A 24411-nucleotide genomic window follows, 5' to 3' on the forward strand; every position below is an offset into this window, starting at 1 on the left:
CCTAGAGAACGAGATTGAATGCAAAATGCAAGAAATTATTCCTACAATGTATGATATTAATCTAGATGAGATGCAATTTGATCTACATAATGCTAGAATGCTCTCTTGATCTATGCTCGATGAAAAAGGCTATGTTATGCTATGAAAAATGTTCAAAGATTACTTGCTAATTGCTAAAAATGCTTAAATGCTCGATGCTCTATATTCTTACTAGCTACTTAGCCTTTGATTTGTGCAAATGAGAGTTTATTTAAAGATTTTCCAAGGCTCATATCCTAAGTGGCAAAGATGGATAGTCAAGATTCGATTTGAGAAGATGAAGAGTTGGAGATGGAGAAGTTGGAGAGAAAAGTGGATCATGTTTGCTTAAGAGAAACCAAGTGCTATGTGAAAGATGGAGAGGAAATGGGAATGCCAAGTGTCCTCCCAATTGGTTGAAGATATTAGTGCAATTAAATATTTGAGAATATCTAATTATATGAGACACATGTTGATGTTGCAATTTGATGTGGCATGACAAGATGAGTTGGAGAATGATGCGGAAACGATTTTCGGATAAGAAGAATAAATGTCATAAATCATACAAATAAATTAAAGAATTTATTTATAGATAGAGGAACTAAGGATTAATTAAATAGCATGTATTTAATTAATTTTCTCAAGCCAATTTTAGGTGTATACAATACTCAATATATATTGAACTGAAGAATTATGAAATATCAAGTCTTCAATACATAGCCAAACAAATTTCTCACTTGCGTTTTCAAAGGAAGTGCTACAAGTGCGTGCAGGCGAGAGTCTCATATTCAAAGATGCCCATCAATTGCTTGAACTTTATTCTCATCATATCAATGTAATTTTGCCAAATGAAAATGCTAGGGGATATCTCCTTTTGTTATTAGTGATTGGAGTATGTGTGGATTAGTTCATGAACTTGAAGCCCAATTACAAAGATGTTGTGAAGAACTGGTCAAGGTCATGGATTTAAGTGGAGCAACTTTGTGTGGGTCATGGTCATGGTATATTACCATTTCTTTCATCCCAAAATTTAATAACATGAGACGTATATATTTAAATGATTTTTGTCCACTTTGCAATTTGAATGTTTTTTTATCCTCAATTCAATGAAAATTTATGTTGCCTATTACATAGTATTTGTATGAAGGTAATGTAAAACTTCTTCAATTAATGCTCAACTTAATTATCACTTTTTCTAAATAAAAAATTTAAGCCTACAATAATTAAGCCTAGATTTTTAAAAATTTAATATATTAAAAACTCTATATTTTAAAATACCTAATTTAGATTTTCAATATTAATATATGCTTAAATTTAATTATTTTAATAGATTTTTGTTGTGTTTATAATATTCAAATAATTATAATTAAATTTATTTAAAAAAATCAAATATCAGAAAAAATGCAAATTTGCAATAGTCTAGTTTATTTTCAATTTTTGTTGGTGAATTTTAATTTTGTCCACTTTTAATTTATTTTATTTTGATGCCATGAAAATTGTTGATAAATGTATATTTAGTATTAATATTAGTATTCTTATATTTATGTCTTTATAATTTAAATTGATATCTCTCAGCATATTTTACATAATTTTTTTAAATATCAATATGTACAGATTATAGTTTTTTAAATATAAATATGTAAAGACAGCTAATATAAGTATGTTAATATTGATGAATGAAATTTAAAGAATATTGCATACAGAGAATAAACATAAACAAGAGATTAGGTGAACTCATGCAAATTACTCTTAATTCAAAATTCTATTAAAAATAATTTCCTTCCATCAACATTTATTAAGAAATGGAACAGAAATACAATTAATAAATAAGTGTAATATCATTAAACTTTCTGAAATCATCTAGTTTGTTCATTACATATGACCGAGTAAAAAAAATATACAGATTATGTTGATGAACACTTTCACTGGCTAATTTTAACTGAAACATATTTTCTCATTGTAAACAAGGTATACTGCAACATGAGCTAGTAATTACGAGGAAATTGTGTGGTCATAAAGATTTTATAATTAAAATCGTGTCCCCGCAGCACCATTCTCCTCCAGTGGGCAACAATGCAATTGTGTACATATAACTTGAACATTAGGCATTACCTGAACCGAACCTTGGAAAACATGAAATCTTTTGATCCTCCATTATTTCCCAAGAAGCAAATCAAACTCAGTAATCATTCTGGCGTGACACCTCAGTTTTAAATGGAAGTTCTATAGGAGTTGCATTGCCATAAAACTCTTCCAAATTATAGAATTCCCTTTGTTGAGGAAGGAAAATGTGTACAACCACTTCTCCTGCAAGATCCCAGAGAATTCCATCCCAGGCTCATGAGTTGCAAATATTTGAAGTAATAGTATAAAGTTTAAACAACCTTCAAAATAAATTTCAATGAATATCAGCCATGCATTTAAAAAAGCAAGGCAACAATTAGATGATTAAATTTTCTTTCAAGTTGGTGAGAGGAAGGGAGAGATAAATATTCCTACGACCTAAGAAATATTCCTACAACCTAGGAAGAGTCAAATTTACTACAAGATCACCACTTTAAAGCATAGTTGTAATGAGCTACCTTATTCCTAAGCATGAGAAATGTTCCTAGGCCCTAGGCATCAGTACCGAGACCAATGCTTTGCTACAATATGCATACCAATTTGGCATCTGAAGTAGAGCAAGAATAGTCTTTTTGGCATGTAGAATGATTAAATCATGCAAATGGAAGACTGTCAAATGGGATGAACACGAGTGGTACATCAAGGGATTTTTATAGCAGAGATCCATATTCAAATCCCTAAAAGATATGTTACATGTTTGAATGTCCAAATACTTAAATGTATAAATGTTGAATGTTGAACAACTATCACATCCAATTCTGGGTGTGGAATACTCCAATAGACAAGGTCATGTTCAGGCCTGAAGTGAATTTGATGGAAGAGATATCCCTCAATCATGACATCTAAGGCAAAGAACCCCTGCAATAAGAATTTTAACAAATAAAAAAGGGGCAGGAAACAAATATGAACATAAATTATAAGGACATTGTTAACAAACAAAAAGTACATATACATACAAAATTGTGTTTGACATCATATTTTACCATGAAAATCATATTATGTAGCTTTGTTTTATGGGAAAGCATGTGTATCCCTCCAGTCTGTTTCTGATCATTTTGCAGGTTGAGTGTTGAACCTTGATGCATGGAAGTATAGATTGTGGAAATCCTTCCACTTTACTTCTGTAGGTTGCCTCTGATATTGAAATTTTAGTTAAAAATGCAACACAATGCAGCGCACATCCTATGATGGATTTAGGGGAAATGGTGAATGGGACAAATGAAAACATAATGAACTGATAGAATTGTAATTTTAGCATGTATGCATATATAGTGAAAGCAGATCAGAGACCAATCATTCAATGCAGAGTGGTTCTCTGCACCAACATACCAATACAACTACTTTTCTAGTTGGTTTTAAAGGGAAAAACAATTTTAGTTAAAAAACAGAGAATGAATGAGAAATGCATGCATTTTAATCATTTGACTCAGTTGTGAAATGCATGCATTTAATCATTCAACTCAATTGTGCAGAGTTAGTTAAATAAAGCATAAAATCTGGAAAGATAGAAATTATTTTAAATGTTAAAAATCAATTTTACAGGAGTCAGACTCAGGAAGTTGATTTTTGACCCAGACTCTGACTCTGATTTGGAGAATAGAGTTAACTAAGACTGCAAATTGAAAAAACCTTGAAATATGAAGTTTTTTAAAGATTTGAAACATTTATCATGCACCCATCAATAAATAAACTTTAAAGACACAATAAACTAATTGAATAGAAGATACATTGATCACATACACAACTATTCATCAATCAAATGAGTATAAAAGCAGATTCTAGCTGAAGGAAACAACACTAAAATCATGGATTATGATATCTGTGGCATCAAAAACAAAAATCACAATATAGAGTCATGAACTATGATAGAAAGGAGCTTGTATCACTCAGCCTAGCATTGCCAGCAGCTCTATGTGGAGTCATGCGCTTGTATCTTAGACATGTTTACAAATGTTGCTATAGCCATAGGAGCATTACTTGAAATAGAGATTTGTTCAACAAACCAGAAGCATGCATGTAGTTCAATTACTTGGGATTTAATTGGGAAAAAGTCCAAAGAATAAAATAATGTAACTTTCCATCCAACATGGCCCACACTGATTTTTGCTTTTTGATTTTTTTAAACTAGAGTGGGCAGTTTGTTGACTTGGTGGTCAGCACCTCCTTCGGGGTTCACAACATGGCTTAACTGCCTCCCGTGGATCTGGGTAAGTCTGGCATTTGTAACAGGTGTTGACAGCTCGATCTTTTGGCGCAATGGCAAACAAACCTACAATTGGTATCAGAGCCTTGGGTCACGGGTTCAAATCCCAGGAGGTCTCCTTCATTCCGTTGGTGCAGAACCCTCAGTCGGTGTTGGGGGGGAGATTGTTGACTTGGTGGTCAGCACCTCCTTCGGGGTTCGCAACATGGCTTAACCGCCTCCCGTGGATCTGAGTATGTCTGGCGTTTGTAGCGGGCGTTGATAGCTCGAGCTTTTGACGCAACGGCAAACATACCTACACAGTTTGGGGGCAGCACTCCAAGTAGGGTAATGAGACAGTGCCCCCAATGGGGTCAAGGGGTAGCGCCCCTCAAATGCTTCCTCTCGAGATATAGTAAAAGGTTGAGGGGAGGAGCCCCTGCCACCAAGGCCAAATCAAGGCCTTTGAGACCACACAAACCTTTATGGCATATGTCATTTTTTCGTAATCTTATTGCTTCTAGCCAACCTTCAAGAGTCCTCCAGACCCTTCAAAAAACGTTGACTTTCATACTATCATGTTTGAGTGTTTTCAATGTTTGCTCTTTTTTTATTTCAAATTTTCACTAACTTGGCCAAGTCTAGGACTCACAGTGAAAATCAAAAGGCTTGGAGAAGCCTGGAATAGCTGAAACGAGACATGTGCTCATCAATACCATTACCTAAAGCATCACATTCAAAATCAGAAGGCTTGGAGAAGTCTGGAATAGCCAAAACAAGACATGTGCTCATCAACTGTTTGAATTATCAAATGATTTTTGCACTAATTCAGACCATGTAAAGGCTCCCTTCTTGGTCAAATCTATGAGTGGGACAACAAACTTTGAAAAATCTTTGACAAACCTCCTATAGAAACCATATAACCCAAAGCAACCCTTCAACTATGTAAGATTTGTGGGTGGAGGCCAATCAAGGATTGCTTTGATTTTTTCTAGATCAAAACTGACTCCCTTAGAGATGATTATATGACCAAGGTACAACAGCTCTGTCATCCCAAACTCATATTTAGACTCCTTGGCAAACAAGGATTCAGCCTCAAAAATGCCCAAAACTTCATCAAGATGCCTCAAATGCTCCTCCCATGTCCTACTGAAAATCAAAATGTCATCAAAGAATATCAAAACAAACTTACGTAACTGCCTATGAAAAACCTGATTCATGCAAGATTGAAAAGTGGCAAGCGCGTTGGTCAACCCAAAAGGCATGACTAAAACCTTGAAATGGCCATAGTGACATCTAAATGTTGTCTTCTCAATGTCCTCTCTAACCTAAATTTGGTGATACCCTAATCTCAAGTCTATCTTGGAGAAATAGACTGCTCCATGTAGCTCATCAAGAGAGTGGTCGTAGATCTATGCAGCCCTTAATGGCCCATGAATCCGATTCATTGTCTAGGGGAATGGAATGAACATTGAACAATGATGTCACAAGGCGAAATGTGGAATTGTCTTCCTCAAAGTCGTTATAAGTGTGGAGAGGGTTATTGACGTTTACTAGTCCTTTGCACTATTGAATCCACCACCTAACCATGGAAAGGAAAAAGAGGGAGAAGGATAAGGACTTTTGGTAAAAATGACAACGGTTGATGGTATATGGAAAAAGTTAATAATAGTAGTGTGTAAGTTCAAGATTTGCTCAGGTTTTGCTGACCTTTTAACAATGTTAGCCAGCATATAGGGTAAAACTACACTTGTAAATGATCCTATACGAATAGGTTGTCGAACCATTTTGTTAACAGCTCCATTTTTGTATGTCATGACATTGTAATATGTTTAGGGGTAGCCCTCGGATTCCTTCATGAGTGTAAAACAATGTAAGTTTGGTATAAACAATATATGGGTGTGGCCCCAAACAACAACTTTTATTGATCAAATATAGCTAGGTCGTATCCCTTGATTGGGCCGACCTAGCTTGGTAAATGTTTAATGGGCCTACTTATGTGATTATATTATGTAGCTTGTGAATGTTAAAGGGCAGGCCCTATTTGGGCACTCAACTTGTGTAACTTGTAATTGGGTCCAGCCCTAAATGGGCATTGTAACTTGTGATTCATGCTGGCCCTATATGGGTGATATGATGTAACTTGTTGATGCGATAGGTGTTTTCCCCCGAGGGGTGTATGTTTCAACAGTGCATAACAGTACGGGAATGTAGGAAATATGACAGTATACAACAATGTCAATTAACAAAAAAACTCATATGCCTTTATTTATTCATGCCAAATGCCAGTACTTCCAATATCTCTGCGACCATACTTTCACAAGGTATATAAAGGTACCGAGGGGGTGCGAGGAATAACCGTCACACCCGTAACTGTCTACCCTTGGTTACATCACTAACAAACACTTGATTACTTTTTTCCCCGGACGAACAGTATGCCGCCAACATCACCCCCCCAAAAAAGGTCGTCTCCAGACGACTTACAAACAAAATGGGGAATACATTTCTACAACAGAAACCAAAATCAAAAACTAAGGGGATGCAGAGGGCATCCCTGATGAAGAAGCCGCCAGTGGTGGTGTAGTAGTGGAAGCTAATCGCCCACGCAACTCGTACACCTGCTCAGTCCTCCTCTTCAAATCTCGTTCTGCCACCATCCGCCTCTCCATTACAGTCTTAACCATATAGGCTGCCTCCAACACCTCCTTCTCCTTCATGTTGATGCCCTTTCCTCCTCCAACTGTGCAACCAAGGCAGACTTATCTGCTACCAAAATGTTCGTCTCTGCCTGAGCCTATGCCAATGCAGCCTCAACCTCCTGAAACCTAGCAGCCAGCTCCTCTCGAGCCGTCATTGCTGCTACGTGCAAGGCCTCAACGGTGGATGCCATATGATGTGTCCTCCTGAGCTCAAAGTAGCCTTCTCGGAAGGCCTGCTCCACCTATCTCAATAAGGACTACATCCAAGTCTCTCCAACTCCCTCAGTGAGGTGCCAAGCCTCCAGCATCCCCAAGTTCTCCATCTCAGGCCACCCGCCAGACTCAAAACACCTCACAAACTCTTCTCTGTATCCAGTGCTGACAAAAGTGAACAATCTCTCCATCCATTCGACCACCGCGGCATCCTCCTGGAGTCTCGCAGAGGTCACAAGCCACTGAGCTCCTAGAGTCATATCGGCAATGAACTGCTCAAACTCTCCCAAATCTCGGGTCACAATCGCTATGACACCACCAAGGGCCGAGACCACACCAGGGACCGATTCTATTACTAATGCAGTCCCTGTGGTGGACTCCGTAGATCAGCCAGGTATCTTGGAGGGTGCGGGGGCCTACAATCAGCAGGATGTGCCGAGTCATATAGAGGAGGAAATGGTGGAGACACGTGCATTCCAGGATGACCTCAGTGCCCGGTTGAGCCGCTATCAACTCACATCCGTGGCACCTATAGGCGAGGCTGCTCTATCTCCACGTAGGGAGATGCATTCTCTGGATGTTATTGATCTCGAGGGAGGGAGTTCTCCAAGTAGTAGGGAGCAGTAGGCTTCAGAGGGCTGATTCGCCCCCCACAGATGTAGTGATGAGTCCTTACAGAGATGAGGGGGTGACAGTTGGAGTACAGTAGGATTTGGGAGAGTTTGAGAAATTCATTGCCGATATGACTCTAGGAGCTCAGCGGCTTGTGACCTCTGCGAGACTCCAGGAGGATGCCGCGGTGGTCGAACGGATGGAGAGATTGTTCACTTTTGTCAACACTAGATGCAGAGAAGAGTTTGTGAGGTGTTTTGAGTCTGGCGGGTGGCGTGAGACGGAGAACCTGGGGATGCTGGAGGCTTGGTGCCTCACTAAGGGAGTTGGAGAGACCCAGATGCAGTCCTTATTGAGACAGGTGGAGCAGGCCTTCCGAGAAGGCTACTTTGAGCTCAGGAGGACACAGCATATGGCATCCACCGTTGAGGCCTTGCACGTAGCAGCAATGACGGCTCGGGAGGAGTTGGCTGCTAGGTTTCGGGAGGTTGAGGTTGCATTGGCACAAGTTCAGGCAGCGACGGACGTTCTGGTAGCAAATAAGTCTGCCTTGGTTGCACAGTTGGAGGAGGAAAGGGCAACCAGGGTGAGGATGGAGACGCAATTGGAGGAGAGAGCATCCAGAGCTCTATTAAAGACTTGATTGGCTAGTGCATTGGAGAGCATCGACACAAAGGAGAAGTAGGTGTTGGAGGCAGCCTATATGGTTAAGACTGCAATGGAGAGGCAGATGGTGGCAGAACGAGATCTGAAGAGGAGGACTGAGCAGGTGTACGAGCTGCGTGGGCGATTGGCTTCCACCACTACACCACCACCGACGCCTTCTTCATCAGGGACGCCCTCTACACCCCCTTAGTTTTAAACTCTTTCATCATTCTCTCCATGCCTTTCTGGAGCGCTTGAACCTTCTTGTTGGATTCCCCACCGTTGTTGCTTTCTTTCGAGTTGTCTTTGTCGAACGAGGATTTGTCCTCCTTTTTAGATGTTTTATGTTCACTCTCCAGGTCCATCACCCTGTTGTACGCATCGTCATACGATGTGGGCGGTACAATCTTCATTTCTTTCCGAAGGGAAGGCCTCGATCCTTCCACAAACCATCTCTTCTTCAGCCCGTCTGTTGGCTAGCTATCCATCTTCCCCAACAACTCTTTCAGCCTCCCGTCGTACGCACGGACCGTCTCCTTTTTACCTTGTTTTGTACTGTAGATTTCGACCACAATTTCATTATCGTCTCGTAGTCGCGGAAACTCTGCTTGAAATTCTTTTTGTAAGTTAGCCCATGTAGTCACCTTTTGTTTATCTATGTCGAAGTACCAATCAATGGCTACTCCCCTCAGTGTGGCCGGAAATTGTAGCACCCACTCCGCCTGGTCCACCACCCCATTGGCGGACCAGATGGTCTCACATGTACGGCAATGTTGTACGGGGTCTTCCTTTCCATCCCCCGCGAACTTTGGCAATTTTTGTCTGTTTGCCATCACCCTTCTTCGTTGCGCGATGCCTGCGCCTCCCGAACCCAACCCTCCATAGGTTGGTCCTCCAGAAACTGGTGCATTGGTTCCTACTACGTGACTCTGACTTTTAGGATTGGATGTCGTCGAGCCAAACAGATTGCTTCTCGTACCGTGCCCCTATGTCCCTCTGACACCTTCGGCTGCACCGGTATCCCCGACCTCTCTGTTCTCTATTTCGGTCCCCTTCTCCCTTCTCGTCTCGTTTCCCCTAAATGGTGTGTACGGGTCGACCGCACTCCCATCACCAATCTCCTCCAACATGAGGGACAAATCCCCCAACCGTTTCCTGGTGGTTTTGATTAACACCGAATCTTGGTCCTCGCCAAAGCCATTGCTGCCATTTCCGTCACTTCCTTCTTCGGCAATCCTCTTGAATCTTCTTCTTCGTTCTGCTTGTTGCTCGAGAATTAATGCTTGTTTGGCGGTTTCAGAGTCCCCTACGTATTCCTTTTTGTTTTTGTCCTTATTTAGCAGATTGGGCATTAATTCTAAATTCTCCTTATGAAATAGAACAAGACATCATATTAAAAAAAAACACTTTTATTAATTCATCCCTCGTATATAATGTATGTCACTGACATACTCATTACAATGGGAGTGTTCTTGTTTATTCTCCTTCCCCCGTACACAGTTCAGGGATTATTTACCCCTCGCTTGGTTTCATCGCACTCCTCTTCTTGGCGCTCGTAAAACTCCAGTAGGATTTGTTGTCATCAGTTCTCCCGATAGGTGTCTTCCCTGCGGTTTTGAAGAGCCAAAAATGCCTGTGCCAAAAGGTTGGGCAAGTTGCTCATCAAACGATTTACCATTGGGCTTACACCAAGCACACTCCACACAACATCTTCTGGAACATCCTCGGTGGTGGCTTCTCTTTGTACGTGTGTTTTGATCGCCGCCTGGAGGATGCAGGAGAAATCTTTCGTGAGTGCTAGTTCTCCCTCGAACAGTTCTTCAGGGTCTTCGTCAAGGTTACTGCTCCTTCCTTCGGGCAATGGTTGTCCCATTTATCCACGTGCCATGTAGTATATTCCCGTGCTCCAGATTAATTTTGGCGACGGCGCCAAATGTTTTCCCCCGAGGGGTGTATGTTTCAACAATGCATAACAGTACGGGAATGTAGTAAATATGACAGTATACAACAATGTCAATTAACAGAAGAACTCATATGCCTTTATTTATTCATGCCAAGTGCCAGTACTTCCAATATCTCTGCGACCATACTTTCACAAGGTATATAAAGGTACTGAGGGGGTGCGAGGGATAATCGTCACACTCGTAACTGTCTACCCTCGGTTACATCAATAACAAACACTTAATTACTTTTTTCCCCGAACATACAATATGTCGCTAACAATAGGGCTGACCCTATAATATGTAACTTGTAATTATTATGCGTCAAACCCTATTTTGGGCGCCAACTTTAGATGCCTTATAAATTTACTGTACAGGCCGACCTAAGTCAAATAAGATGTAAAAGCTCATATATATTCAAGGCAATGCAAGCATCAATAGAATACATTCACTCAACGAATTATCTCTACAAGATTAGCGAACTTCTATCGTATGTGATCTGCAATTTCCTTCATTGATCAGCATCCGTGATCAGCAAATCTGGAGCTGCACTCTAGGGCAGTGAATGCTTATCTGAAGCAATGAATACAATGCGAAAATAATCAAGGCAGCGAACTAAAGCAAATTCATCCCTCTGCCTTATGCAAACTGTCTACAGCAGCGAACTTCATCGAATTGTGCTTATCAGTCAGCGATTTGTCTATTAGGCTGGGCGAAGATCTTATGGGCTGCCGAATTTGCCCTAGGTCTGCTGGAGCATGTCAAGGCTGCCCAAAGACTCTCTGAGTTTGATAGCAATCTGCACATCACCCTGACTTCCAGATTAAGATAAGTTTTGCTATGCCCTAGAAGGGTAAACTTGTAATTTGCTTAATCAAATCAGATATGAGACTATTGTTGGTGGGTTTTTCCTCCAAGAGAGAGGCTTTCCCAGGGTATCACTGTGTTATGTGTGCATTTGTGTTTTCTTGTTCTTTACCGTCAATTTGATTGCTAAGTTTAACATAAAACTAACATGGTATCAGAGCTTGGTTTGTAATAGTTGTGATCAAATTCATCAATTACAGTCATTTTTCAGTCTAACCTATTGCTCAAGTTCAGGTCAACATGGCTTCTTATCTTAGGACTGAAGATAGGTTGGAAGGTTCCGGCAATTACACTTCATGGAAGGTTAGAATAATGATGGCCATAAATGACCTTAATGAATACATCAGCAAGGATGTTGCTGAACCTCAAGACGAAAAGGAGAAGGAAGAGTGGAAGAAGGACTACCAAGCACAAAGGATGATTATTGATTCCGTCAAAGATCACATTGTTTCATCCATCTCCAAGAAGAAGACTGCGAAAGAGATGTTCAACACCTCGGAGAAGATGTATGAAGTCAACAACACTAGTTGCATACTTGCCTTAAGGAATCAGCTCTCTCACATCAGATTGAAGAAAGGAGAACCTGTAGCTGCTTACTTCATGAGGATCTCTGAGCTAAGGGATCAGCTTTCTACCGTTGGGAAGAATGTTGAAGATAGTGACTTAACTATGACGGCTCTAAATGGTCTTCCTTCTACATGGGAGCCCTTTATTCAAGGAATCAATGCCAGAGTGGAGCTCCCTCAATTTGATCGATTGAGAGGAAATTGCATTCAAGAGGAATCTCGCTTGGTTACAAAAGGAAAATTTAGAAATCCTCATGACAGTGATCATCATGTCCTCACAGCTAAGAAGGAAGGTGGCCATTGGAAGAAGAATAGCTTCAAGAGAAATAGAGATTTCAAACCCTCTGCTCCTGATTCAAGGAAGAAACCAAAGGACTTATCTCACATTCGATGCTTCCAATGTAACAAGTTTGGTCACTTTGCAAAGGACTGTCAATCTCAGCTCGAGCAAGGAGAAGCGAACCTAAATGAAGTCTCGGAACAGCAAAATAATGAAGACTTCTTCTTTGTCTCAGCCTTGTCAAGCAATGTTCAGTCAGACAGTAACACTTGGCTGATTGACAGTGGTGCATCTAGACACATCACAGACTATCGGGAGCATCTCTTAGATTTGGTGGAGAAGTCGTCCAACCTTTATGTGACTATTGGTGACAATGCTCGTTATGTGGTAAGAGGTTTTGGCTCTACTTTAAAATTAGATTCCGGTATTTACCTTCATCTCAGTAATGTTTTGTTTGTACCCGGAATAAAAAGGAATCTACTCTAGAAGATAAAGGTTATCAGGTTGTATTTTCTGAAGGAAGAGTTCTTGCATGGCCTAAGGAGTCCAACATCAAATCAGCTCGTGCCATCGGGATTAGATATGAAAGCCTATACAAGCTTTCAACTCACACTTTCAATTAAGGATATGATTGATAGATCCTTAAAACTATGATAGAAGTAAATTAACTAGTGAACTTATTACTTAGATAAGGATTAAGAGGGAGTTACATATTCCCCACAATCCTCAGTGAATGCATTGTTGTTGAGTATATTTAGTAAAGCTTAAACATATTGCTGGTTTCTAACCATTGATGTTGAAATCTGATTTACAAACAAATTTGTATCTCTAGTGTTGGATTTGAGAAGTATGGCTAACCATTTGAATTCAAATCAGTTCTGAATTTATTGCAAGGATGTTTTGATAGAACTAACATGTATTCCTTGTTTCTCTAAAATATACTTTGGCCAAGAGGGAGTTTTCAGCTCCTATGATAACATTGTGTGTATCTTCCACCCTCTGCGGAGTGCAAGGTGGGACCACCCTCTGTGGAGTGCAAGGTGGTAGTTTCTTTGAGGTGTAATACCTCTTTCACCCTTTGCAGAGTGCAAGGTGATAGTTTATACCAGAGATCGTAAAACTGCCTCCAAGTACAATACATGCCCTCCGAGTTTGGCGAGCTCGGACTCAGACTCGTCCGAGTCTAGAGGGTGAACTCGCCAGACTCGCCGAGTTGGCAAGTTTGACGTAAACTCGCCAAACTCAGCGAGTCCCGTGCCTGGTGTTAATTTTAAGCAATCAGATGTTAATTTAACCAATTAGATTATAATCAGGCTGTGAATAAACAGTAACAGCAATAAAACACAAGACACCAATACCCTGGGAAAACCTCCCTCTTGGAGGTGAAAAACCCAGCCTTTAAATGTGATATGTATTATCTCAAATGTAGACAGTTTACAAGGCAATGACTTATCTCAAATTGTTGTTCAAGATATCAGTGATGAATGCAGCCCTTCATTAACAGCAGATGATTAGGAGGAGGAGCAGATGTTCATATCAGATTCGCACAAGAGACCTTATGAAGAACTTTGACAACTTCGCCACAATCAACCTTGAAGAGTTTGCACAATCGCCTTATACAAGTTCGCATGAGGAAGGATCGCTGCTAGGAGAGCAGATAGAATTTGATAATGATTGTGTTCAAATGATTTCATCTTGAAGTGGAAATATATCAACCTTTTGGCGCCAATTATCCTAAGGTCGGCTTGCATGTTAATTAAATAATGTTATATTGTCAATGTACATTTCCCACATTAGACATTTGGGTCTAGCCCAATAGTCATTGAATTGCCTTTCCACGTTACATTTGGGCCCAACCCAATAACATATGTAATTGCCTTTACACGTTACATTTGGGTTCAGCCCAATAATATATTTAATTGCTTCCCACATTACATTTGGGTCCAGCCCAATAACAAATCTAATTAAGATAATACGTATGAATTTTAATTGTCATTTGACAACATTAAAATTCGATAATCAGGTATCCGAACTAGCTAACATTTTCAACACTCCCTCTTAGCTAGGGAGGATATCTGCCATATGTCATGAAACATGATCCATTCATGACTTTCATCTTGCATTGCCCGCAAGGATAAATGTATAAGCTCTATAGAGTACACCTGCAATAAAAACACATAAATATCATGAACTCATTTCATGATGTCCATCTTGCATTGCCCACAGAGGATGGATCCACCTTGCATTGCCTGTAGAGGGTGGAAGACGTCTTACACCTCATCCTTCTCCAAGAGAAGGACACGATGTCACCTTGAATTGCCCGCAGAGGGTGACTCCACCTTGCATTGCCCGCAGAGGGTGGAAGATGTAGACTGAATTGCATCAATAAGATTGAGACTCCCTCTCAATCAATGTTGTGTTCTCCACCATTCCAAGCTTCTCTCTGAAGTAATCAAACTTCACCCGAGCTAGAGGCTTGGTGAGAACATCAAAAACCTATTCATCAGTGCTGATATATTTTAGCTGGATGGCACCTCTTTGTGCCATATCACGAATATAGTGATAATGAGTTTCCACATGTTTTGACCTGTCATGAAACACAGGATTATTAGACATTTTAATACAACTCTGATTATCACAATAAATAACAGTGGATTCTCAAGGTTGTCCAAACAACCCAGCAAGAAGCTTGTGAAGCCAAATTGTTTCTCTAGTTGCCACACTTGAAGCAATGTATTCAACTTCTGCAGTACTAAATGCAACCGAGGACTGTTTCCTACTGGCCCAAGAGATCATAGCGGAACCCAAGCTGAAACAGATTCCTAAAGTGTTTTTCCTATCAGTAACACTTCCAACCCAATCAGAATCAGAGTAGCCTTCCAAATTGATTACTGTGTTGATTGGATACTTCAGCCCATAGCCAATTGTTCCATGCAAGTATCTCAGGATGTGCTTGGCTGCCACCAAGTGAACATGCTTTGGTTGGTTCATGAATTGGCTAAGTGCACTCAATACATAGCAAATATCTGGTCTAATGTTGACTAGATAAATCAAGGATCCAATCAACTGCCTATACTCTGAAAGATCTGCAAAATCAAAGTTAGCTGCAGAAATACTCAACTTCTTCAAGTTAGTTTCCATAGGAGTAGACATAGGTTTACAATCCATCATACCAAATCTTTTCAATATATCAATAATATATTTACCTTGACTTAGAATAATTTCATTAGGTCTTTGCCACACTTCTAACCCTAGAAAGTAATGCATTAGACCTAGATCCTTCATTTCAAATTCAGTAGCTAATTCTTTCTTACACCTAATGATGAAACTATCTTCACCAGTTAGAAATAAATCATCAATATATAGAACCAGAATTAGCATTTCACCATTAAATACTTTAAAGTAAATGTTAGGGTCAGCATCATTCTTATAAAATCTTAAACTGACTAAGTACTTATCAATTCTTTCATACCAAGCTCTAGGGGCTTGCTTGAGACCGTAGAGAGCTTTCTTCAATCTCCACACATGAGTTTCTCTATTATGAATCTCATAACCTTCAAGTTGTTCAATATAGACTTCTTCCTCAATAACACCATTAAGGAAGGCAGTCTTTACATCCATTTGATGTAATTTCCAACCTTTGGCTACAACAATAACTATAATAGTTCTAATAGAAGTATATCTAGCAACAAGAGCAAATGTTTCTTCATAATCTATGTCTTCCTTTTAAGAAAAAACACGAACTACAAATCTAGCTTTATATTTCTCTATACTACCATCAGTAGCATGTTTAATTTTAAACAACCATTTGGAAGAAACAACAGACTTACCTTTAGGTCTAGGCACAACATCTCAGACATCATTCTTGATGATGGATTGATACTCTTCGTCCATAGCTAACTTCCATGCTTGCTGGTTCATAGCTTCTTCTATGCTAGATGGTTCAACCTCAATGATGTTGCACATCATTGCAACATAGTTAGGGAGCTTCTGAGGTCTCTTACTTTCTCTGAAAGTGCCACTAGGAGCTACAAACTTTTCTACATCTTGAATTGTGCTTCTAACCCAAAGTGGTCTTTTCTTGCTAACTGCAATATCTCTAGGTCCATCAGTTGGAACCAGAGGCTCGGGAGGATCATCATGCTCAATAGGTTCAGGAGGCTCAATAGGCTCCCTCTGAATCTCAGGGTTAGTATCAATATCCATATCTTGATTATCATTAACTTCTTTATCATTATCAATAAGAGAACCTTTAGATTTCTTGAAAGTCATCCCTACTTACCTCAATGTACCTTTGACCAGGAATGTAGATGCGAAATGCCTTGGAAGATTCACTATATCCAACAAGGATACCCTTCTTACCGGAAGGCTCTAGCTTAGTCCTCTTTTCCTTTGGCACATGAACATAGATAGGACTTCCAAAGATCCTTAGGTGGCTGATATTTGGTTTGAGTCCTGTGAAAGCTTCCTCAGGAGTTATGTTCTTCAGGACACGGTGAGGACATCTATTCTGAATGTACACGGCAGTCTTGGATTCTTCAGCCCATAAGAAGATCTGCAGATCTTGATCGTGAATCATAGCTTTGGCAACTTCAACAATGGTTCTATTCTTTCGTTCAGCTACACCATTTTGTTGAGGATTGTAGGGAACGCAGAACTCCCTCTTAATTCTTGTTTCTACACAAAAGTCAATGAAGCTACTTGAGGTGTATTCACCTCCATTGTCAGATCTTAACACTTTAATCCTTTTACCAGACATATTTTCAGCTAGAGCTTTAAATTCTTTAAACCTACTTAGCACTTCATCAGATTCTTTAGATTTTAGAAAGTAAATCCAAGTCTTTCTAGAAAAATCATCTATAAATGTAACATAGTATAGAAATCCGCTAGGTGAAGGAACAAACATGGGTCCACATCGATCAGAATGAACAAGTGCTAATTTTTCTTTAGCTCTACTTTCACTTTTATGAAATGGACTTTTAGTGTTCTTACCTAATGCACAACCTTTGCAAGCATCATCATGAGATTGATTAAGTTTAGGCATACCTTTAACCATCCTTTCAAGTGAAGGAAGTGCCTGATAGTGAAGATGACCGAGCCTTCTATGCCATAGCTCGCTAAATTCAGGAGCTTCATGAATGAGCGCTCGAATGGGGTTAGTTGAAGCTTATACAAACTATCATATCTATTTCCAATAACACGAGCAGATTTAATGCAAGATTTCTTAGGCCATGCAAGTACTTTACCCTCAAAAAATGCTATTTGATAACCTTTATCTTCTAGAGCAGAAATAGAAATTAGATTCCTCTTAATTTCAGGTACAAATAAGATATCACTAAGATGTAAGGACATGCCAGATTCTAAATTTAAAGAAGTGCTACCAAAACCTCTTACCGAATACTAAGCATCATCACCAATTACCACATGAAGGTTGGACTCTTTCTCCATCAAGTCTAAGAGATGTTCTCGATATCCCGTGATGTGTCTAGATGCACCACTGTCGATCAACCAAGTGTTGCTATCGGTTGGCACATTGCTGGACAAGGCAGAAATGAAGAGGTAGTCTTCATTGTCTTCTGAGTTTGCAACTTCATTCAGGGTGGCCTCTCCTTGCATGGGCGGGTTCTAACATTCTTTAGCATAATGTCCAAACTTGTCACATCTGAAGCAACAGACACGTGAAAGATCCCTTGGCTTCTTCCTTGAATCGTAAGCAGGAGGTCTGAAGTCTCTATCTCTTTTGAAGTTGTTCTTCTTCCAATGACCTCCCTTTCTTCTTACATGTTGAGATGCAAGCACATGTTGATCTCCTCCATGAGAGCCTTTATGCATTTCTCTGCCAACAAGGCGTGACTCTTCTTGAATGTAATCTAACCGGAGGCGATCGAAGGAAGGGAATTCCGCTCTTCCACTTATGCTTTGAATAAAAGGATCCCAAGAGTCAGGAAGACCATTCAAAGCAATCATGACAATATCCTTGTCCACAACCTCGCTTCCAATGGCGTTGAGTTGGTCCTTCAATTCTGAAATCTTCATGAAGAAGGACATGACTGAATCACCTTTGCTCATTTTGACTTGAAGAAGTTGCTGCCTCAATGTAAGTGTCTGACTGATGTTGTTGATCTCATATATCCCTTCTAGATGTTTAAACATCTCTCGAACTATCTTCAATTTGGAGATGACTGGAACAAGATGATCCTTTACGGAATCAATAAGGAACTTCTTTGCTTTGAGAGCATTCTTCTTGAATTGCTTTAGCTCTTCCGGATCCGAAGGTTCAGTCAGATCCATATCTTCCACAAACTTTAACAGCTCTAATTCTTCAGGAGCAAGGAGGACACGAACCTTCCATGATGTGAAATTGAGGGCACTTTCAAGTCTATCCTCTACTTTCAGACCTGTAACCATCTTGCAAAACTAAAACACCAAACTGAAAGTGAAGGGCAACTAATAATCTGATTATTTGAATGAACCTAAAGCTCTGATACCATGTTAATTTTAAGCAATCAGATGTTAATTTAACCAATTAGATTATAATCCAACTGTGAATAACAAGTAACAGCAATAAAACACAAGACACAAGACACCAATACCCTAGGAAAACCTCCCTCTTGTAGGTGAAAAACCCAGCCTTTAAATGTGATATGTATTATCTCAAATGTAGACAGTTTACAAGGCAATGACTTATCTCAGATTGTTATTCAAGATATCAGTGATGAATGCAGCCCTTCATTAATAGCAGATGATTAGGAGGAAAAGTAGATGTTTAGATCAGATGCGCACAAGAGACCTTATGAAGAACTTTGACAACTTTGCCACAATCAACCTTGAAGAGTTTGCACAATCGCCTTATACAAGTTCGCATGAGGAAGGATCGCTGCTAGGAGAGCAGATAGCATTTGATAATGATTGTGTTCAAATGATTTCCTCTTGAAGTGGTTATATATCAACCTTTTGGCGCCAATTATCCTAAGGTCGGCTTGCATGTTAATTAAATAATGTTATATTGTCAATGTACATTTCCCACGTTAGACATTTGGGTCCAGCCCAATAGTCATTGAATTGCCTTTCCACGTTACATTTGGGCCCAGCCCAATAACATATGTAATTGCCTTTACACCTTACATTTGGGTTCAGCCCAATAATATATTTAATTGCTTCCCACGTTACAGTTGGGTCCAGCCTGTTTACCTCACTGGGTAAACAGGAAGAATACAGAAATCGAACAGTAATGCACAATGCAAATACAAAAGAAGTACCAGAATAATCTTGCCATTAATGTCAAAGGATGTTCATATTATATCTGTCGTCAATATTACATTACATCTGACACGGCTAACATTACCTGTCTCAACACCCGAAGGTGGTACAATATATGACTGCCGAAGGGGTGCGACCCAACCGTCGCGACTCCAACTACCTACCCGTCGGCTAACTAACTATTGATAATTAACATTACTAACTATACACTTTTTCCCGATAACATCATCCCCCCCAAAAAAAGAAGTCGTCTCCGACGACTTACAACAAAATGGAGACAATGTAATATAAATATACAACCAAGTGAAAGTCAAGGAGGGGGCTGAGGAAGCGTCCCTGAAGTCGAAGGGTGAGATGCTGGTGGCTGGGCCGCCAAGCGGGCGCGGAGCTCATAGACCTGTTGGGTGCGCGCTGCCACATCCCGCTCTGCTACCAACACCTTCTCTAAGGCAGTCTTCACCATAAGTGCAGCCTCCAGTAGCTCCCTCTCCTTGGTATCGGCGGACTCTGTCATGCGAACCAACTGGGCCTGAACACCATCTAACTCCTGCTGGACGAGACGCCGCGCACCCTGTTCCTCTGAAAGACGGGCGTCCACCGCAACCTTCTCTGCACGGGCTGTCTCAAGCTGTGTGACCAACTCTGATCTCTCGGCTGCCCACGAGGCTTGTTGCCTGGCCATGTCCTGCTCTAACTCCACTCGACCAGCCTCGCGAACCGCGGACTCATGCTATGTCTGGCGTAAGGTATAGTAGGCCTCCCTATAAACCTGCTCAATCTCCCGGACGAGAGTCGTCACCCTACTCTCCACGACGGGCTGAGGCACACGCCAAGCCTCCAACATCGCCTCCGTCTGGGTAACTGGCCACCCTCGTGCCTCAAAACATGAGGTAAAAGCTGCGGGACAGCCCTCTCGCATAAACTGGAGGACCTGCTCTAATTCCTCCACAACCTGCTGTAGAGACCGTGTCTGGGCCGCGGCCACCACTCGCCGACCCCTCGTCACCATATCTGCCAGATAAACCTCAATGTCCTCTCCCTCTAGCCCCGATGTAGGTACAGGAAGCCCACGTGGTAACTCAAAAGTCTCCTCAACCACACCAACTGCATCCTGCTGGCCCAATGGTGTCTCTCCCGCCCCCTCAAGTGTAGCAGTCGCCTGCTCTGGGCCGGTAGGAACACCCTCTCCAAGGACCTGTCCCTCTGCTGGTGCCTGCGTCTCCACCGAGGAATCCTCCAGATCCACCACCTCAGTGGGAGGCTCTCGCCGAGGTGAGAGTACAGCTGCTCCTACGGGTGGCGTCACTGTCATCTGGAATCTCCGGGTCAACCAACTCCCCATAGCCGCCACGGATGGAACTGCACTCAACACCTCTGACCCTCTCTCCCCCTCGGAAACATGTCCTGCGGGCTCCTCCAACAAGGAGGCCGCAACCGTCACCACTGCATCGGATCCTACGACATCCAGTCGCACCTGAGGCTCCGTCTCAACTATCTCCTCTGCCACGCCTCCCTGCGGTGGACCACACAACTCTGCCGTGCTGTCGGTACATGTCTCGGCTGGTATGGTGGAAGGTGCTGCGGCCGGCTGCACGGGCCTGAGTGTAACGGGCGTGCGGCTCTGTCCAAATGCCGGAATCGAAGTACTGCCCGCGGACGACCCCACAAGTGTGCCAAGTGGAAGTGTGGGTGGTGCAAACAACACTCGCTCTCCGGCGGGCTCCATCCTCCCCTCGTCTGTGGCCCGACTACTACTGTTGTCCTCATCCTCGGAATCCTCGGAATCCTCTGCACTGCTAGAAGTTTCTCGCCCACTATCTGGTTCTGCTGCGGTGGTCTCTAATACCCGTTTCCGCTTCGCGGAAGAGTGTCCAATATCCAGATGTCGCCAATGCATGATAGGAGGCTCACCCTCCGCCAAGGGTCCCTGTGGCCGTACCTCCAACTCAGCCTCTGGCACTGCTTCCCGCGTAGCCTCCAAGAACAGTCCAATGGCATAGTGGGGCATGTAAAAGGTGCGCTGCTCCATCATCAAGAAGGCGCACATCCGCTCGGATAACAAGGTAGCCCAATCATAGACGACTCCGTTCATCAACCCGTTCATCAATACTATCTGTGGTAGAGCGATGTCTGATGCCCTACCCGACCCTGTCAACCTGCTTTTGATGACGTCCATAATGCATCGCCAGTGACCCTCTGTGACAAAGGACCTGCGCATCCCACGACCCTTCGTGGCGTCTACGATGCTCGCCAACTCTGCGGGGGTCAAGTCTCGGGACACTCGCTTAATCCAATGTTCTTTTTCTTCCCGTGTCATCTTCTTCGGTTTCAAGTCCACTTTCTTGCCATGTATGCCTGGGATGCCAAATACTCTGGTGAAATCTGCAGGTTTGAAGGATATGGTGATATCCTTCCCCAAATACTCAAATGTGCTCGTCCGTGAGCGGCTATCAAAGGTGTCAACCATATACCGCAATGCTCCCTCATACTCGCGAATGGCGAACACAGGCATCCGTATAGCCCATTCTACCCCTGCTCGGCGAAGACTTGTTTTCACCAAATTATCATCCGGCGTGTCTTGCCACCATTTCCGACATTCCACCCCATTCAATCCCTCAAAAGTGATATTCTGTGAAGTGGAGGTGTTCTTCCCTCGTGCGGTGGACTGCTGTGGTGTCTTTTTCTTCTGCCTGGCTTCCATTGTGCCACCTGCTATTCGAACACCTGAAGGGAGAATACGTGCATCTGGCTTCCTATGGCTGCTATCTTGCAATTGTTTTTTCCAGTTTCTTTTTCCCGCAGACTCCATTAGCTTCCTGTAACTGATTCTTGATTTTAGCTGTAGTAAAAAAAAAACGGCTAACTGCCTCCAGGCACCGAAGAGCGAAGACTGTGCAGTGCATTTTTTTTTTTCACGCTGTTCGCCTAGAATCCCCCTTCTTCCTTCTACCGCACGGTAGCTTCTTTCTCTCCGTTTTATCTCCCTTCGGTAGGCGTGGCTGTGCGGTGAAGGCGCGGCTGTGCGGTGTAGGCGCGGCTGCGCGGTGACTTTGTCTCGTGCGGAGCCTATGCTTCGTGCGGTGTTTTTGTCTCGTGCGGAGCCTGTGCTTCGTGCGGTGTTTTATCCTAACCCTCGGTGGCTTCGTGCGGTGTTTTATCCTTTGCTTCGCGCGGTGTTTTAGCTTCTTTCCCCTTCTCTCCGTTTTGTCTTCGGCAGCTTTATGCGCGTGTTGTGTTCTTTTTTTTTTCTTTGTGCGGCTTTTATAACCCCGGCTGCCACCGCACGGTGGCTTCCACCACACGGTGGCTTCCACCGTCGGTGGTGCCACCGCACGGTGGCTTCCACCGTCGGTGGTGCCCACCGCGGGTGGTGCCCACCGCGGGTGGTGTCCACCGCGGGTGGTGCCACCGCACGGTGGTGTCCACCGCACGGTGGTGCCCACCGTGGGTGGTGCCACCGCACGGTGGTGCCTTTTTCCCCCTTTTTCCAATTTTTTTCAATTTTTTTTTTTTTCCATTTTCATTTATTGCCTGACTGCGACTGTGCGCCTCCTGTCGGGCTGCTCCTGCGCGCTTCCACCCTCTGGTGATACACTTTCAGTTTCGACCCATTGACGCCCTCTGGAATTTCCTGTCTGTCGAGGGTCGAGAGCTTAACGGATCCATTGGCTGCAACCTCTTGGATCCTGTAAGGGCCTAGCCACTTCACTTTAAACTTGTCGGGCTTAATCTCGTTCCTTCCGTTATACTTTAGGACTAATTGGCCCGGCGTGAACCTCGCCCGCCGAATGTGTTGGTCATGCCAGTATTTCCTGCGTTGTTGGGCCACGTCTGTCACCCATTGTGCCATCGTTCGTCTTTCATCCAACTTATTTAAGGCGTATAGTCTCTCTCGAAGGCTTTCCATGTCGCCTAGTTTGTTGTCAATGGCGATTCTGAGACTTGGCACCATGAATTCGATCGGCACTACAGCTTCCTGGCCGTACATCAATTGGAAAGGTGTCTGCCCGGTGGTTACTTTGTAAGTTGTGCGGTACGCCCAAAGTACCGAAGGCAGACGCTCTTCCCAGTCTTCCTTTTCCACCCCACAGGACTTATAAATTACCGACACGATGATTTTGTTGGTTGCCTCGGCCTAACCGTTTGCCCTGGGATAGTACGGACTCGATAGAGAATGAAAAATTTTGAACTCGGTTGTCAGTAGTCGAACAATATGATTTACAAAGTGCCCCCCTCTATCACTTGTCAGTTGAATCGGTATTCCGTACCGGGTGATAATCTGTTCATAAATGAATTTCGCCGTGCTGACGGCGGAGTTGTCTGCCAACGCCCTGGCTTCGACCCATTTGGTCAAATATTCTGTCGCCACGACAATGTATCTACATCGTCGAGCGCGACTCGGTTTTAATGGACCAACGAAGTCTAACCCCCATCTTTCGAACAATTCTTGAGCATGCGCCGGGTTAAGTGGCATGAAATCTCTTTTTAATGGTCGCCCAGCACGCTGACATGTATCACAACTTGTCACCCATTCTCTGGCGTCATTATGCAGTGTCGGCCACCACAAGCCAGCTAGTAGGACCTTCCTTGCTGTCGTATCCGGTCCCATGTGCCCTCCAGCAGCCCCTTCATGGGCTTCTCTCAATACTCCTGGGATTTCCTCTTCCAAGACACATCGTCGTAGGATCTGATCAGGTCCCATTTTGTAGAGAAGACCATTTATAAGTTGGAATGTTCGGCTTCTTAATACAAGTTTTCGTCTTTCACCTGGTGGCATTTCCTTCGGAAATTTTGATGTTGACAGATATTCACCCACACTGGTGTACCAATGAGGAAGGATGGCAATGCGGAAAAGATGGGTGTCCGGAAAATCGTCGCTAATGCCTTCGGCCGGCTCTCCCGACTTGATCCGTGATAGCTGGTCGGCTATGACGTGGCTCCTGCCAGGTCTGACAATGATGTTGAACGTAAATTCTTGTAACAGCAACAGCCATCGACTAATCCG

At 42.5% G+C, this 24411-nt stretch overlaps 1 protein-coding gene across 3 annotated transcripts in view; it reads right to left on the minus strand.

The window, feature by feature from the left end:
* Nucleotides 1-1837: 1837 nt before the first annotated feature.
* Nucleotides 1838-24411, minus strand: part of LOC131077302 (protein Iojap, chloroplastic) — a 94843-nt gene continuing 72269 nt past the window's right edge. Inside the window, exons 5-6 of one of the 3 annotated variants that reach the window (XM_058014764.2) lie at nt 3126-3276; nt 2388-3000 (exon numbers count right to left, since the gene is read on the minus strand). In XM_058014764.2, the coding sequence (XP_057870747.1) occupies nt 3134-3276 (143 nt within the window). In that variant the 3' untranslated portion in view covers nt 2388-3000; nt 3126-3133. Of the gene's footprint in view, nt 2326-2387; nt 3001-3125; nt 3277-24411 lie in introns of those variants that run through there. The other 2 variants (XM_058014765.2, XM_058014766.2) reach the window with 2 other exon arrangements.

Source organism: Cryptomeria japonica, chromosome 8 (genome assembly GCF_030272615.1).
Source record: "Cryptomeria japonica chromosome 8, Sugi_1.0, whole genome shotgun sequence".
NCBI lineage: Eukaryota > Viridiplantae > Streptophyta > Pinopsida > Cupressales > Cupressaceae > Cryptomeria > Cryptomeria japonica.